The sequence below is a fragment of the Rhipicephalus microplus genome, chromosome 3, assembly GCF_043290135.1.
Source record: "Rhipicephalus microplus isolate Deutch F79 chromosome 3, USDA_Rmic, whole genome shotgun sequence".
Taxonomy (NCBI): Eukaryota; Metazoa; Arthropoda; class Arachnida; order Ixodida; family Ixodidae; genus Rhipicephalus; species Rhipicephalus microplus.
The window spans coordinates 85893546-85911629 of NC_134702.1; the positions used below are offsets into that span (position 1 = coordinate 85893546).

An 18084-nucleotide genomic window follows, 5' to 3' on the forward strand; every position below is an offset into this window, starting at 1 on the left:
GGAGGAACTTTTGTACTATCAAGGTCTCGGGACAATGAATCAGTCACATCTCCATCCGACCGCTTTCGTATCTATTATGCAATTGGCAAGACTCTCCGCTGTACACGTGCTTACCTTTGCCAATAGTGTCAGCAGGCTGTTCTTTGCCCGCAGTGTTCATTTTCGTTCCTCTGCAACCGCAGGTGCTGTGAGCCGTGCAAGTCCTCGACGCCGAAGATTTCCCCACGGAATCTTTCTTTCCTCGATTCCCGCCTAAACCTAGATAAGTACGCGCTGCGGAAATGAAATTTGCCTCCGTGCGCTTGCTACTCTGACGTCACAGCCGCAGGAGTCTTAGAAATGGTGCGAGAGGTGGTTAGAAATACGCAACGGGTTGTCAAGCGCTGTCTCGTACTCTAATGCATTATAATGTGCAGTTCTCTGCTATGTCTTGTCATCGAGGTTACCGAGACTTGCAACTCATGATTGTGCAGCGCTCACTGAAAAAAGAAGCAAACATAAATGTTCACACTACAAAGACTTATTCGCAACTGAATTTTTATTCAGCAAGCACACAAACAAAAAAGATAACCTAGAAACGACATTGGACCACGTGACGGGTACTCCACATGCTAGAACTCTTTTCGCCATTGCCCCTTCAGTAACATACGCAGAACAAATGCCATGTAGAATTGCTCGAACAACCGCACGTGCGGATCAGATTTTATGTCTTATGTAGCACAATTCATGCCTGCTCACGCATTTTTTGATATTTATTTTAACGCGGAAGGCGTGGATAATTTTTCGGTCAGCTGCTTTTGTCCCTTGGAAAGTATTCTAGTGCCCGTAGTTGGGGGGGGGGGGGGGGTGGCAGCCGCATTCTCGATAATTACCGCCAATGTAGGAGAGCCTTGGTTATATATATATATATATATATATATATATATATATATATATATATATATATATATATATATATATATATATATATATATATATATATTTATAAGATATAACAGACAGTAATGTCAAGGAATGTACAGGGGAAGTAATTAGAACCAATGGAATGTAAATAAGAAAGAAAAGTGGGTGAAAAAACAACCAGCGTTTAGCAGGAATTTTTTAGAGCATCGAACGCGTAATTCGAAGGTCGTAGGTTCGTTTCCTGCTCGAGGCTGGTTATTTTTTCACCCACTTTTCTTTTTTATTTACATTCAATTGGTTCTAATAACTTCCCCTGTACATTTCTTAGCATTACTGCCTGTTAAATCTCATAATTATTGTGTCAAAACACGGAAAAACGAGCCCTTAGGTATACAGTTCTTTCCCCTATATATATATATATATATATATGTATATAGTCAAGTAGATTATTTGTGAGCGGTCACAACGTGGTTCATTTCGACGTTTCGGCCCAGAGTCTGGCCTTCATCATGATTGATGCTAAGATCATGCTATATAGATGAAGCGTGTCGGAATCACTCGCCAGAGCTTGCTAGTTTCTCCCTTCGCAAGCGATTTTGCTATGAAACGTTCCGTATGTGTGCCCTAGCAGGGTACCAAAAATTGAGGCTGGAACTAAGTATGAAAGAAATAAATATATTTACCTGATGAATAATTACCACGTTGATATAACGTATGCTGACTATTTTGATAATATTCATAGGGAAACTTCGGACATCGCCATTCAAAGTTCTTTAGTGCTCCTGCTGTCTACACTGATCGTTTTAAGTTCTTTCCGAAAGCTATCAAATAGTGGAATTCTTTGACCGTAGAATCGGTTTCATGCTCACCCGCAGATTATTCCTAAAGCAAATAGCTCATATTCGCGTTTGTACCTAAAACAGCTGTATCTGTCAGTGCAGGATCCAGTGCATTTAGTTTATTTATGCGACTGCGTCTCTTGGTGCATTTCATTCCATCCCTTATCTGTTAGTTCTGTTTATACATGTTAACTATGTTCTGACTCTAGAATGATTAATATGTCTTGATGTATTTATTTTCCACTTATGTATTACCAAGTGTAGGAGCTGGCAGTACATGTATATATTAAGGATAATATAGCGCTCTTGGAGCAGAAAATAATGTGATGAGACATGTTCTCAATTGATACACTGTAAGCAACATTTCAATTAGGAGACATCAAACTGTTAGAAGCAAATTATATTCGGCACCGAAAATAGCATTGGACACATTGTCATGCTGGCCTCTATAAAAGCGCCAATGCCCGGCATTTATTACCAAGAAATAGATCGTTTTCTCAGAGGCAGTCCACCCAAGCTCAGAAATACTCGCGAATCGAGAGGAAGCAGATCAGCAAAGGATACGAGAAGCACACTAAATCAGGAAATAAATCCTCCGGTGGTGGTAACGCTTCTTCAAGGGTACACATCGCACTGTTTCTATTTTTGCTCGCGCACGACGGTACACGGTATTTTCGGGGCACTATAGGCACGTTCGTATATGACTTCCAATGGCCGCACGCTTTTTCCCAGATAATCATCACTGCCATATGAGTGTTCCAGTGGCCAGGTAAGGCAGGCGAAGCTGCGCCACGTGATTCTTTTTAAAAACGTATCGCTTCGGCTTTCCACAGAACCAACTACTACCGAAGGTGGTATGGCCGACTGGCTATCGCGCACGGCGGAGAAGAAAGCAGACCATTCGCGAGAAACTCTCAGTGGCTGAACAGTTCCACACTTCAGTAGTACATAAAGCTGAAAGCGATAAGTCGTTGTTTCGATGATGGCTTAGCGCCCAAACACAACTGCAAAATATTGTGTGAATTGTAAACGCATATAAAGCGTTCGTGTCACCGAAATGGCGAGGTTCGATAAAACCGCCTGAATATGGGAAGCAGATGGGGTAACATTTCTTCGGTTATGATAAGTTGCTACCCCGTGTGCTTAAGCGCAATATGAAATATGGAAACCCCGAGACCAGCTCATTCAAGGAGTACGCAGTAACTTCCAAAGGAGGAACAAATCAACCCACGTAGGTGTAATAGAAAGTACTAGCTTCTCTCACAAAGGACAAAGAAACACGACAGGCATGAGCACTCTGCCTACTAGGCCGAAGCAACGCCTTGTTCGATGAAAGCACTTGTGCCTGTCAGGTTTCTTTGCTTTCTGGGCAAGAACTGCCGTGCTATAAAGCTTTTAATAACGTAATACTACTCTAGCCTGAAGCAATGCCTTGTTCTGTAATAAGAGCCATAGTGGGAGAATTAAGCGCGTTGCGCAACATACTTAAGAATATTTCATGGGTGCCCTGCGTATGTTTTCCTGCACAGAGCAAAAATACATGCTCGTATGCGTAGTCTTAACATGAACAAAAATAACGAATCACGCCAACTAAATACACGTGTTGACACATAGCGATAGGATGAGGGAGAACTGTGGGGGGTGGGGGGAGGCAGAACACTTCAACTCAAACATCTTTTTACAGATAGCCGTGGGTGTATGTGCATTAAGAGAATTGGTCCCAAGTCCTGCTCTACGTCCACACTGAATTGTGCTTTACCTATGTGTTACGTTTATGTTTTCATTCCTGTAGGAATAAAAATTTCCTATTCGTCTCTTTGGCCACCATTGAAGAAAAGAAAGTTTAGCTTTCGCCACCATAAGTCGTAACTTGCCTGGTGTGCACATCTTGTTATTTGGAATAGACTGACCGCCGAGATGGAAGCGCTGCAGTTGCGCAAAAGTCGTAAGCGTCCCATTTCACATGATCACGAGAGCTTGTGAGACAGCTGGGCTGGCGCAATCACCATCTCATCCTCTCCCGCACTGGGACTGCCGGCGCTTTCCATGTCGCAAGCGTCTCACCGTTATTCTACTGGGCGCGTGTGTGAAGCAGCTCTAACTCAGCTTATTATAAGTCACGTCGCTTAACAGCAGGAATGAGTAAACAAGGAGGAGAAGAGGGACTAAATATAACTAGTGATGTAAGAAACACACTACGCATGCCTGTGGCACTGATAGGACTCTGCGGTGTGCTTTGGGAAACGTGCTGTGAAAGGGTCAATTTATCAAAGCAGCTTTAATTTAGAACTGACATATGGATTTAAAGAGGAAACATTGAACCTTGAATATGTGAACAATGCAAATTTTGTTAACAATTACGAGTAGGACACATTGTATTTGTTTAAATCACGAATGTTATGACGCCGCAGATACTTTTTTTACAGAACTTAAGTACCGAACGAAATAGATGCTCAGGGGCAGGATTCACAAAACTCACTTACGAAAACATTTTTGCTCAAGAGAAATTTTGTTGCGTAAGTCGATTCACGAAACGAAAAAACGTCGTAAAAGGCCATCGTTGTCACATCGGCTGCTGCAAATAAAGCGCGCTGTGACTGCCCGGGAACACGTCAGCGATGGTGATGCAGTTGCTATATTTGCTTACGTCACCAAAAAGTGCTCGTAAGTGGATTCACGAAGCGAAATTGTGCGTAAAAACAGCATGGCTGAGAGAAAATCCTAAGAGTGGTCCGGACCACTCTTAGGAACAATGTGGCTACTTAGAACCTGCTGCCGCGGCGGTATACTTTGGTGCCCTGGCTGGTTTTGAGTTAATTCACGCCCATTAAGGGCTGCCTGATGACTGCTGGTGCGTTTTTATTTCTTTCGGCGCTTTGAGCTTCGCGTGTTGTTTCCCTTGTACGCAGTGGATGGTGTTGACAACCACCATCGTCCAATAAGTTCGAAGTCGCAGTAATTGAAGAATTCTATTGGGCGTCAATGGCATAAAACTACGCATGTAAAGATTTGTGGTTGGATGAAAACGAATGTGATACGTGAATGGTCGGTGCATTTGAACACGGCATGGCGTAGGATCAACCTTATTTGTTATGTTGTTGTGTTGCGCCCCATCTCATCCAATTAAAAGTGCGACTCGAGATCCTTGCCTCATTGGTGGAAATTACCACCAGAGAGCTTAATGGGAGCACATTCTTTGCACGCTATTGAAAATAAAAATGAGAGGAAGTTTTCAGTGAGTGGTTCATAAAGTTTGTGCCCTAGTGTACTTTCATTGGCTCTAACTGTCCAATGGTTGCGATCTCTGAAATACAGCTGTCGATACACTTTGGGACGATCTGGAACAAAGCGTACTTTGTAAACCAGAGCGTATTAGGGGTGCGCGTGATTACGCATGGAACTACAAACAAATCATGCATCTTCACCCTCACTGTTCAGACACCGATATGGACCGTGATAATATGGCAAGCAATCGTAATGAAATGACCCTAGTAACTTTGTATGACACCGAAAATATGCAAACCCTCACGATTCTGGAGTAAACCTTAGCTGAATTCATCCCTGCGTGAATTACCAGCCATTTAACTTGGCGCACGAACATCATTCAAAGGTAGAGCGAGCCACTGACATGTATTTTGTGCGACGCAGCGACCACTTGACCTGAGAATAATAGCGTTGCGAAGGCGAATCCCCTGTCGCATGCTCTGATCGAAGCAGACGACAAACGCGAGCAGACGACGGCTTGGCCGACAGGCACAACTTGTGATTGGTTGTGAAGCAATACCCTCTACATCAGCTCACTCCGTGACGTTGCCGAAACACTTCTTTCATCTGGCACGCCTGTCCTGTTCGTTGTATCACCCCCCTCGCACATAAGAGAAAATGTTTTCACGCCGTGAAAATAGTGCAAGTACTTTCTAAGAGCTCTCTTACGTGCGGTGCAGTTGTCAAAAACAACATGGCGTCGTAAACTGCATATCGGTCGGTGCGACTTTCAGCAAATGCTTCTCGCACGAGTTACTTCAGCGTTTGACCGGATGTGTTGTGATTACAGCAGCTCTTTCGGTGCGTGTAAGCGGTGCGGAAAGTTGTGGCAGTGCAATGGTGTACGGTGAAGCGCAGCGAAGCCTGTGCGTCGGCGTGGTTATCAAGCGGGGATCGGCGTCGATGTATCGACGGCAACTAGCACTCAAGAAGCATGCAATGTGTGTTTGTGTGCCGGTAACAGTTCGTTCGCTTGACTTTCCAGTCTCTCAGTTGGGTGCTGTGCGACATTTCGGATTGGCAGCGTTTTGACACGTTACTTGAGTGACCCCAAGTACGTACGGAAACGTATAAACTACGCGCTAGGTTCTTGCTTCGCCACTAGTTAGCCCGTACGCTTCTATTTACTTGAGAGCAATGTACTGTTCGGGAGTGAAACGATGTTCGTTGTTAACAGTGGTGCTGTGTTGACGTTCCAAGACTTGTGAACAAGCTGTGCTCGTGTGACCGAAAATTGAAAGACAGCGTTGATAACTGTTTTGCCCTGCGAAGTTGTGGTGGGGCAGCTTGGCGCTTTTGTTTATTAAGTCGTCACTTCTCCTTTTTGTGATAACCATTGTCCTAGCGCTGTGATGTGATCAACCAAAACTGCGAGATGCTACATTCTGTTGTGGATCGTGTTACTTTGGAAGCGCGCCTAGACTGTTCTTCGGTAACAACTTGAGAGTTCTATGTGGCAGCGAGAGCCCGTGAACATCAAGCTTCCCTTCGGCCCCCAGAAAAAGCAAAGATTTCACCGGTGCCTTTCTTTGGATGAAGTTGTAGGCCAATATCGCCTAACTACAGGTTTCCGAGTTTGTCTGGCCATCGTTTTGCACGGCACTAGAGCCTTGACAACAGTCGGTCATAACCAGTTCTTACACTTAATCAATGGACGTGCACGCCTGGCCAGCCCTTCATTGCTGTAATTGGCAGCTTCCAGTCTGCAGATGCCCTTTGCCTGTTGGCCGTACTTGGTTCCTCATGACACCGACGGCTACTAAATGCTGCCATCGGTGAGTTCACCTTGCAGAACTAAACTTCACCGGTACTATAATTCACGCAGTTCTATAACGTGTGCAAGTTTTTAAGCCCATCAGATGTAATGTTTTCTATAGTAAGTTGAAGCATGAAAAATTTACTACTACTGTTACATACATACATATAATATAGAGCAAATACATAAAAAGTTTTTGTGATTTGATACAAGTGAGCTCTTGTGTGATTATGAGGTTGGGCCTGTCGATTGACCACGTTTGATAGTTGGAAAGTTAATGTGAATTTATTTTTCAGGAGCCAGGTTGCACTAAAAAAATTTATGTTATTTTGGAAAATTAGTTCTATAGACGATTACCACTGTGGTAGTACTACACTTCAGTAGGACATATATACTGCGGTACGTAAATTTTACATGATGCTTCAGTTTATTTCAAAGTGATTATAGCAGATTTTGGTCACTTTAACGAAGTGATAGCTTCCTCAAATAAGTATTAGAAGTGAGTGCTTTTAATGATTGTTTTTCAATATCTTGTTTTTGGCTCTTCACAGATCGCAGAGATTGGTTTGTTAAGGTCCTGTGATGCATCGGTTGCACATTCTGGCACATCAATCCTCATCATTACTTGGAGCACCTGTACAAAAATAGGAAGGACACGTTCTCCCTAACTATGCAAGCCTATGTCACTGCTGGGACTGTTATCATTCAGCGGATGTGGCGTGGAAGCATGCATGGCAGCCTCATCTGGAAGGACTGCAATCTGCTTGGGAGCTTCGAGGGCACAAAACTGCCTAACGGCTGGCTGCAAGGTCAGTTTTTCTTTAATACATATGATTACGTGAACACCACTTACTGTGCAGAAATTTTAAACCCAAGCATGGTTGCTTTCAGTGGATACCTGTAATATTCTTACACATAATTCTTATTCAACATTTATAGAACTAAATTGCAAGATAATTGAGAATGTTGAAAGATGAAAGCCTGCAGCTTATGAATGAAACTCCAATAATCTGAGACTCAAAAGCTTGTGCTTTGAAACGAGCACAAATACTTTGATTCCTTATTGAGCTCTCGAGCTTGTGGCTCCCTCTGTGGATCAAGTGCTCTGGAAGGAAATAGCAAGTGGGTGAAAATTGCCTGGCTGTTCACAACTTGCAAGGAGAAAGACCTATTGAAGAAGCCTCAGATGACATAGGGCCAGTAACTGCATCTTTTACCTAATGTAGCTTTTTCTCTCTCAGTGCTGTTGCTTGTGTTTCAGCCGAACATGTTCACCACGATTGCATAGTGATATATATTTTTCTACAAATTGTACCTGACCTAAGTATGCATTGTTGGTCTCTAAAGGTGACGTTCAGTGTGTTTTAAAGCCATGGCTTCTCATTTATCTGTCTGTGGCTAGCCTATTTCAGCAGCAGAGCGATGCAGCTAGCACACATACAATCGAAGTCATGGAGCGCTCCATTGGTGTTCTGTGCAGGACGCAGCATATCCATCTGGCAAGACACTGGTATCAACAATAATGGTGAGTGTTGGTGGCACCTCTAGGAGCCCGTTGTGTTTGTTGCGTATGATTATTTCCCCTGATGAAGTGCATTTTTGAAAGGTTTTCTTCATTTAGAATAATAGATGTCAGCAACAAGCACACTCATAATCCACAAGTTCTTTGTGTCTTCTAGACTGCCCGTTTGCTCCTATACGCAGTAGGGTAAGCTGGCTATGTTAGCCAGCCTTAAAGTTATGAACATTGGCTGTTGTGTTGTAATGCAGTCTAACTTGTGTTTCTTAGTGAACTTATTTGTGGTGTGCTTCTCGAACCTAGTGTAAAGTCAAAATAGAAACTTTATTGGCTTTTTATGTCTGGCAGAAGTTTCATGCCTTCATTTATAACATTGTAGTTTTGCTCTTGTATCACATTAAGTATATTTTCAGTCTTCACTGTTTGTGTGTGTGTGTGTTGAGGCTTGTCATTGGCTTCTGAAAATACATTATCTGCAAATATGAGCACGTAATTGACAACTATACACTCTTGCATGTAGCATGGTTGTAACAATGATCTGTATTTTTTTAAGTTCCAGCAGTAACAAGGGGTTCGGTGCTCCACGGTCATGTACAGTGTATCAAGAACAGAGCACAGAAGACCAACAAGTATAAAGGGACTGCCAGTGACTGTTCGCCTGCTCAAAGTTTACAACAGCAGAAAGAGCACATGGATGTCAGGAGCAGCTGCTGCTTAACTTCTTAGCAGTGCATTATTCAGCAGCTCATTTGCTTGCATTCGAAATTATTTATATTTTGCATGGAAGATACCAAACTATGACACTAATTTAAAGGCTGCTGTAGTGTTAGTGGGCAAATATTTTTGAGCTGAAGTTTTTAACATGTGTGTTAAGTGCCTGCGTGCCTCTACATTTACATGCCAGAAATCACAGCATCCATGGTCGCCAATGGTAACTGTGTTTGCATTCTTTGTAGTACAAGACGTAAAGCCATGGATGCAGTAATCATGTACTTAGTCGATGTAATCCTTCAGTGTACACTCATTTGTATAGTACCAATGATGCCATGAGTGTATAAGCTCTGGGAAGTGAATCTATGTGGATTATTTTATTTGGAAGGAAGAGGATCATCACTACTCCTAGTATATCTTAACAGTAGATTTTAATGCTTGGGTATTATCCCACTGCCTGTCCGTCCTTCAACAGTCTACTTATCTACTGTGTAAGTGTAACTTTTTAAATGTATACTTTGCTCGGATACGTTTGTTCATAATGTAATGCAAGTGACTTATCATCTATGCAGCTCTCTTCAGACTAGAAATAAAAGTATTTATTTTTATATGTAGCTATAGCATGCATTCACTTGTGTTTTTCTAGGTGCCTGTACAATTGTTTAGCCCTACAAAAGTGCTGGTATACTCTAATATTGAATCTGGCATCTTAAAATAGTTTGTTAGTGGAAGTAAGAATGTGTTTACAACCAATATTACTATCCTCAGATGAACTGTGAAAACTCTGTGAAAGTTTATTTACATTTTTTGAACTTTGTGAAGGCAAATGTTGTTATGTTCTTTTATTGTGGTCCCTGTTTCATGCAAATGACACATAATTACTTTGCAGTGGCATAGTATTAGTTGTTATTTTACACATATGTGCTGAGCAACATCGCAGTTCAGGCCAGCAGCAAGACACACATGCAGTGCACTGGAGCATCACCTCACATAGTGTACAGTCTTTGCCCACCAGTAAACTCAATATTTTTCAAGCAGACTAATAGACAGCTGTATGGAAACTGTGTTGATGTGCAAACTTTGAAGTCTTCTTGAGGAGTGTTTTTCATAATTTTTGTCCAAGTGAAGTAGCTACCCATGGCCACAACTGGTGGGAATGTGGTGGTTTCCTCTCTCCAAAAGCACTCTTACCAGCTGCCTCAATGTTAGCATGGGGTGAATTCACGAACTGAAAAATAATTGATCTTTGTTTCCTTGGCCGAAAGAGTCGCTTCCACCCTTGAGCCACCACGACGCGCCAGAATAGAAACCTTTAGCTAAATAAAGTTGATTGTACTTTTGAGAAGTGTTTTGGGGAAACGAAATGGAACCTATAGCTGTCAATATAAACACTGTTTGCACCAAGGAGCTTAGTAGCTTATAATTGTATTATTCGTGTTTTGTCTAGAATTCACTCGCGCTGTGCCAACTTTCAGCCCAAGTGTCCTAACATGCTTTGTTAGTGGGTTGTGAATGAGCCAAGCTATGTAAATAAACAGAGTGATATTGCAGACATGTACAAAATATTGATGCACAGCCCTTTTCTTTAGCATGACATTGTCAAGGGCTTTATTCTTGTGTTTTTTATAAAAACTACTTGTCACTGGGCAGCAGCAGAAAACTATGCATCAAGCTTTTGCGAGATAGTTCGAGAAACACCGTGTTCAGACATAACAGTGCCGGTGGATTTCTCTCGTAAGTTACTTTCTGTAGTATATTCAAAATGAGTGTATTAGAATTGTTGTTTTATAGCCATTCATTTTAATATTTACACCTGAGTGTGTGCGTGTGTGTGTATGTATGTATGTATGTATGTATGTATGTATGTATGTATGTATGTATGTATGTATGTATGTATGTATGTATGTATGTATGTATGTATGTATGTATGTATGTATGTATGTATGTATGTATGTATGTATGTATGTATGTATGTATGTATGTATGTATGTATGTATGTATGTATGTATGTATGTATGTATGTATGTATGTATGTATGTATGTATCTTTTAAATGAGAATCCGCTTATCATTGGTGAGTAAGTTTGGTAATAATTTGGCTGAATTTGTTTCTAGTTATTCCTCTTTTGAGCCATTATACATTTCAATTTGTTTTGTACTGCATAAAAATAAATGTAACCTTACACAGAATATGTGTGTTCAAAGAAGTTGTTTCATTTACCAACCTACAGTCATGGGCAAGAAATTAAGTAAAATGGAACGAACCTGCGAAAATTAGTTTAGAGCGTAGCTACTCTACATGGCATATCTCATACACATTGCGTTGGTTGAATATGTCGATTTCAACCTTTCAATTTTAATCAGAATAAGCAAGCTATCACCGGTGGTTGTATATGTGTGTGATATTTATGCATACTGTGATACCGGTTCGCAATTACAATTAAGGTCACAAACCTAGTCAAGCTGAATAGACGAATTTTGTCCATGCACCTTTCATCTGCACTGGAACTGTTGTTATTAAAAAATAAACTTCAGTTTAGCAATTTATTCTAGTAACCAAAACCAGGGTATCTCTTTATCCCACAAATCAAATTGCCATTGTTCTGTTCCATTCTGGACAATAGGGGACCCTCTCAGCAGAACTCGATTAACTGCTATAGTTCAATTTAACCATTGACAGCGACATTACACTGAAGCGCGCAGCATGGCAGATAGCGAGAGAGAAGACACAAACTAATCACTCTGTTTGTGTCTGCTCTAACTGTCCGTGCTCTTTGGTATTGCCGCATGTGATGATGCCCACCAAATTAGCACGAAAGCGTGTCCCTACAAAGGCAGTCAACTTGGCTGCAAGCAGTTAGCTCACTGCATGTGTACATTTTCTTCAAAACACCGTGAAGACTGATTGCTGGTCGAATATCCAAACACGTGAAAAGTAATATACCTGGTATGATATTGGTATTTCAGCACTGGACACTTTTGCGATAAGAGAGGATGGAGGAGAAAATTATGAACCCTGAATTGTTTAATTTTTGAAGGAACACAGTACAGCGCTTTTGGGTCAAAAGGGGAGTGAAAGAAGCAAGTGCGAAAGCCTACTTCTCAAAAAATTAGTACCCGCCACCATGCATAATGTCAGGCCGGGCAACCTCTTGAAAAAAAAAAGTGCTCAGTGATTCTGCGAATCGAACCAAGCACCTCCTAAATTGTAGTTGAGCGCTGTAACCGCTCGTCCACTGCAGCGGTGCTTGCATTCGCCCTATTGCTGATATATCGTCATTCCTTCGAATGAAGCCAAATGCAAAAACGTCCGGTGAAACTTTGTCAAAAATAGAAAAAATTGTTAGAATGCGTTTGCCCAAGGTTACTAGAAGATAGAACCCGCCACGTATGACTGTATAATCGTGCGCTATTTACTCTTGTACATTACTGTCGTGACGTTGGGATAGCCGGCTCTAACGTAGGCTACCTTCTCATAGTTCGCCAAATATAAATAAGAAAATAAAAATATATATCAGCCTGTGACAACGCTAATCAACTATTATGAGTTCACGGTCACTAGTGTCACTTTCACTAGACGAATGCTCAGTTTGCTTCCATTATTGTTATTTAGGAAAGTTTTGGCTCATTAACTCAACTCTCCTAATTAGCATTGATTCTCACATCTAAGGACAGTCACACTTCATCTCGCTTTCTGAGTGGCTGTCGCTACTTCCCTGACGTCGACTGGGCCAGAAAATTGTCTTTGTTATCTATCAATTTCAAGCTTTCGCGAAGCCGAAACGAGAGTCTCTCTCTCTCTCTCTCTCTCTCTCCATTCTTTTAGCACGTGTGATAACGTCTCTCAACCTCAAGACTCGTACACACGTCCCTTGCTCTGTTTGCGCACTCAAACAACGCTGGACGAAATATTTGCACCGTGTTTTGTGAAAAGCATTAGCACTGAGACACCTCCCGACGAGTCTCCCTCATTTTACGTAGACATATACCTAAGCGTAAGTGTATGCACGTTCTCGCATTCCGGCTTTATAAAAATGCTGCGGTGCATGGAACCAGCGAAATTGCGCTCACAATTTCATTTGATTACTGCTATTATCTATTTCCGCACAATTCGTTTTCAGGCACCAAAGTCGCTCATGTGTCTTGTAATAAGAATATTGTAACAAAGGCTACCTTTGACTATAGCTACAAAACACCCTTACGTTCACCACTATACCGTGCTAGATTGCACCGAATTAGTTAAGTAGCAGCGCAGCTTCAATGAAATGTAAGGTAACTGGTCGCGTTAAATAGGGGAAGACATTCGAGGCACATTTTCAAACATTGCATGCATCGATATATGTGTGGTTTCATTTATGTGGTGCGCCTGGAGTGTTGTTTACTTGTACTTGGCGAGATAGTGCATGGATTGCTCGGTTGCTTAAGGCCATCGAGCAATTATTTTTTTTAGCTACAGTCGTTAATTAAAGGCGAGTGCTTGGCTTTGCACAGCCCACCAAAACGTCTATTACAACGTACGCGGCATCCCGTAAGCGCTGTAGCAGACGCTCGCGGAACTGAAACCTAGATGCAGCAAGTCATTGGCTATCATCGTATACTCTCGATTCTAGACGCTTTGCGTGCTACGTTGATATTATCGGCACACACTTATTTATTTCCTTGTCGTTTCATCGGCTATCGTGTGTCCTCCTTGCCCTCTTAAGTGCCGAATAAGTTAAATTCATACCCGCGCTATAGTAATCCCTCCAGATAAGAGAATTTTTGGCTAAGAAAATGCGTAGCCAAAGAGAAAGCTTTGTGAATTCGGCCCCAGAAGAACGAGGAGGCTTACAACGATGAGAAATTCTTCGAAAACCTCGCTGGAAACAATATTTCAGCAAGTTAGTTGCATTGCTTTTGTCAGAGCAACATCGTTGCCTAGACGAAGAAAAGTTCATTTGACAAAACGCTGGCTTAAACAACATTCCCTGCGACAATTTCTAGAGGCATTTAGTCCATCTCATATATTTGAGTGACAGTGTTAGAAGTAAAGCCCCAAAAAGTTTAAAACCATGGTTACATGAATTGTATTGACCGGAAGAAGTTTTAATTGCTTTACATCGTTCGAACTACACGCCAAAAGTAAAACAAAAGAAGCTATGTAGCCGAGTAAACACCAATACAAGTCTTTCATCAAACGTATTTGGCTGGCAGAGGCTCGATTGCTGTCTTGTGCAAATAGCGTAGTGAAGCGCCACTTCTGTCAGTCCAGGTAGGCTTACTGAGAATTGAGATTGCTCACGCACTCGAAAAATCAATACAGCTGCTCTAATATTGGGTCCAAACAACTGTGCTCACCTGTTGTCAGCAGGAAACCTGGAAGATTGCCCGTCGCGGTGACCTAGTGGCTAAGGTACGCGGCTGCTGACCTGCAGGTCACGCGACCGAGTCCCGCCTGCGGCGGCTGCATTTTCGATGCAGGCAAAAATGCTAAAGTCCAGTGTGCTCAGATTTGGGCACACGTTAAAGAACCCCAGGTGGTCGAAATTTCCGGAGCCCTGCACTACGGCGCCTCTCATATACATGTGGTGGTTTTGGGACGTCAAACCACACAAGCAATCAAACCTGGAACCTTCACGGAACTGGAAATACCCGAGTCAACAGACCGCATAGCCGCGAAAAACACGTGTTGCCCAATTAACTTGCGCAGAGTGAGTAACATAAAAATACATTATATATTGATCTATGCTTGCGCGGCTTAGCTCACTGCCGCTTACGTTTTCTGCACACCATAACTTTCTGTCTTGTTTTCCCCGTACTTGGCCTGCCGACCGAGGGCGAAAACTGAGCACGATCTAACTTGTGATATCACTGAGCGAGTGGCGAGAAGGAGCAGAGGCAAGCATCACGAACTCAAAACAACCACTTCCCGCGCTTCCGCTGATTTAAAATCCACGCACAAAAAACAAAAAAAAAACAACAAAAGAGTGTGTCACTGTGATATCAAGCTCCTTCATATTTTTCATATGACGACAAAAAGTTGTGAAAGTCGATAAATGAAGTAAAAGCTTGTGAAAATCAATAAATGCGAACATCCACTTATCAGCTTCAGCTTCACTCTGTTCAATCAGATCTGAGGATGCCCAGCAACCGCTACAAGCGTGCATGTTTCTTGAAACCGAAAGTAGCGCCTGGTTGCCGGCTCCTATTTATAAGTTACGGCACCGCGAGTGTTCAGGATACAACATCAGAACCTCTGCTTCGTCTTCTTCATCACCACCACGCACAGCAACTTATACGTAACGGCACCACGCAGTGATGATGATGATGATGATGATGATGATGATGATGATGATAATGATGAGCCTTTAGCTTTGCTGGCACTCGCCCACAAAGGGGGATCGGCCAAGGACCGGGCGGCAGGATCATCAAGTGAGTTAATTATGAGTCAGGCATTCAGGTAGTCTCGTAGCCGTAAATAATAACAACAATAGACTAACAAGGTAATCTTTTTGTTGCCGTTATGTACGCACACACGGCAGAGTAAATCTCCCTGTGGCTATAACCTAATGTAATCCCTCCGAAGAATAAAATTACTTTCACGTTTATTTTTAAACCTAGCTTCTCAATTGGTTCGACTAGGTATCTTTTCCTTTGATAAGAATATTGTTCACAGGATAAAAAGAAATTATCTAATGATTCTGATTCCTTGCAAAAGAGACATAACGGAGATGCTGTGAGTCCAGCTTTATGTAGGTAATAATTCAGGTGTGGAATTCTGCATCGTAATCTGGTGATTGTAATTTCCAACTGCCGAGATACACACCACTGTTTGTTCCAGCAAAATCTTAGATGTACGAAGTCTCTGACTTTATCCAATGATAATTTTTCTATTTCCTTGTGCAAACAAGCATTTCTATATCTGAGTGCTGTTACATAGGCGAAATCAGGTAAAATAGGTAAGAGTGGTCCGCTTAAAGATGCTTTGGCTAATGAGTCTGCAATCTCATTTGGATAAATCACACAGTGGCCAGGTGTCCATAGTAAGCGAAATTTTTTCAGGTTCGCTGGTAATATACTGCTAATCATACCACGCAGTGTTCGTGATACAACATCAGAACTTATGCTTTGTCATCTTTATCACTACCACGCGCAGCAACAGCAAAGTGTGTCATTGCTTTTGGAACGCCTATTGTTGGCTGTAAGATAGGATAACGTATTGCAAACAGGGCACCTTGCCACTGTACTTCCTGTAGCAAAGAGAACGTTGGGACTATATATGTTGCCTGTTCGGCGCAGGCAGGATAGTTACGATGTAAGCTGTACAAAGTACTTTCAAATCCAACTTGCAACAAGGAACTTCCACAAGACCCTTTCTTATGTGCCCCTAGGCGAGTGATACCAGAGAATTGATTCATTGATTGATGATTGATACGTGACGTTTAACTTCCAAAAACTGCCATATGATTATGAGAAACGCCGTAGTGTAGGGCTCCGGAAATCTCGACCACCTGGGGTTCTTGAACGTGCACAAAAATCTGAGCACACGGGCCTACAACATTTCCGCCTCGAACGGAAATACAGCCGCCACAGCCGCGATTTGATCCCGCCACCTGCGGGTCAGCAGCCGAGTACCTTAGCCATTAGGTCACCGCGACGGGGCATACCAGAGAATAATAATATAATATCTAGCGTTTTACGTCTGAAAACCATCATATCATTACGGGAGACGCCGTACTGAAGGGCTCCAGGAAACTTTGGCCATCTGAGGTTCTTTACCGTGAACGTACAGCACAGTACGAGGGCCTCCCCAATTTCACCTCAATCGAAATGCGACTGCCATGGCCGCGATCAAGCCTGCGACTTTAGGGTGAGCAGCCGAGCACCTTAGCCACTGATCCCCCTTGAAGCTGAAATGGAATATCAGTGAAGTCTTTCGGTTGCTCCGTTTCGAAATTCTCAATAGTTCGCCTCTAAAGAAGGACTCGTTTGTCGATCCCGGCACCAGTCGCACATCTTGTTTTCTCAAAAAGTGGCTTAGCTTCGTCTATGTCGAAGCTTTTTTTCAGTATTTTACTCTAGTTCTGTGACGTCGATAGTACAAAACCTAATTCACTTCAATCAACGAACAACTAGAGCCCTCAAAAGAGCACCCATGTATTGCGGCGTGGTACATTTTTCGCCACGTCACTTCTTTTGAGCGTTGCATTAAGAAAGAGTAGTCGGTCTTCTACAAGTACTCAATAGAGTTTGACCTTACGTTATATTTATTGTAAAGAGTGAGCCCTAGCGTACTATCAGTTAGATCTCTGAAAAGTGTGAAACTGGCTTTCGGCTAGCTAGTTGCCTAGGAAAAGGTACAGCCCTCCTCCGCCTTTTGACCTTTGACTTCGGCCAACCATAATGAGGAGAAGTGGCTTTGCAACAATGCTATTACGAAACATTGCTGTGATCAAGTTTTCCTGGCTTGAAGAAATAAATTATTAGGCTTGTGGATATTTCGCGACTAACTGAATGCGCATGGTGTTGATTCATGGACAACAGATGGCAAAAAAAAAGAAAGAAACGCTTTACTGAGAGTAGAAGACGTTAAATAGAATTTTGTGTGCATAAAAATTGCATATGGTCTAAGCACTCGAAGAGCATCTTTCGTTAGAAAAAGGAAAGGAAATAAGGCACTCTAAAACTGGTAGAATGTAGGTATCGTATTGTCTTATTTGAAATATTGTTGTTGTTCGCTTTGTGATTGCGTCTTGTGTTGTATCATATTCCATACGATGCGACTATATTTTAAAGTGAGTTCGTCAAAATTGATTTCTGGGCAACCTTCATGCTTGTGTCCCCGTTCGTAAACGTGGTTTCTGGGACACTTTTGATAAAGCGCACGGCGAGAAAACATATCTTAATACATGTGTTGAATAAGCACTCTGAAAATGAGGTTTTCATGTGCACCCACGGTGAAACTATAATATGGAATAATGCTGGTCCCAAATTATATTCAGTGCAGAAAATATAACTTGACGCATTGTTGGGCTAGTATTGATAATAGATTCATTCTCCATCACGTATGAGCAAGGTATAGATCGTTTTAGAAATGACAGTCTATCGACGCTC

The 18084-nt window shown here is 42.2% G+C and overlaps 1 protein-coding gene across 2 annotated transcripts; it reads left to right on the forward strand.

Moving 5' to 3' along the window:
* Positions 1-5696: 5696 nt before the first annotated feature.
* LOC142803811 (uncharacterized) lies at positions 5697-14583 on the forward strand. 2 transcript variants are annotated; one of them, XM_075889935.1, is made up of 4 exons: positions 5697-6781; positions 7314-7571; positions 8165-8287; positions 8835-14583. In XM_075889935.1, the coding sequence occupies exons 2-4, from the start codon at positions 7433-7435 to the stop codon at positions 9005-9007; spliced, it is 435 nt and encodes a 144-aa protein (XP_075746050.1). In that variant the 5' UTR covers positions 5697-6781; positions 7314-7432; the 3' UTR covers positions 9008-14583. The 2 variants fall into 2 exon arrangements, with proteins under 2 accessions (XP_075746050.1, XP_075746051.1); XM_075889936.1 differs by having other exon boundaries at positions 8243-8287; positions 8835-14581.
* Positions 14584-18084: the final 3501 nt, after the last annotated feature.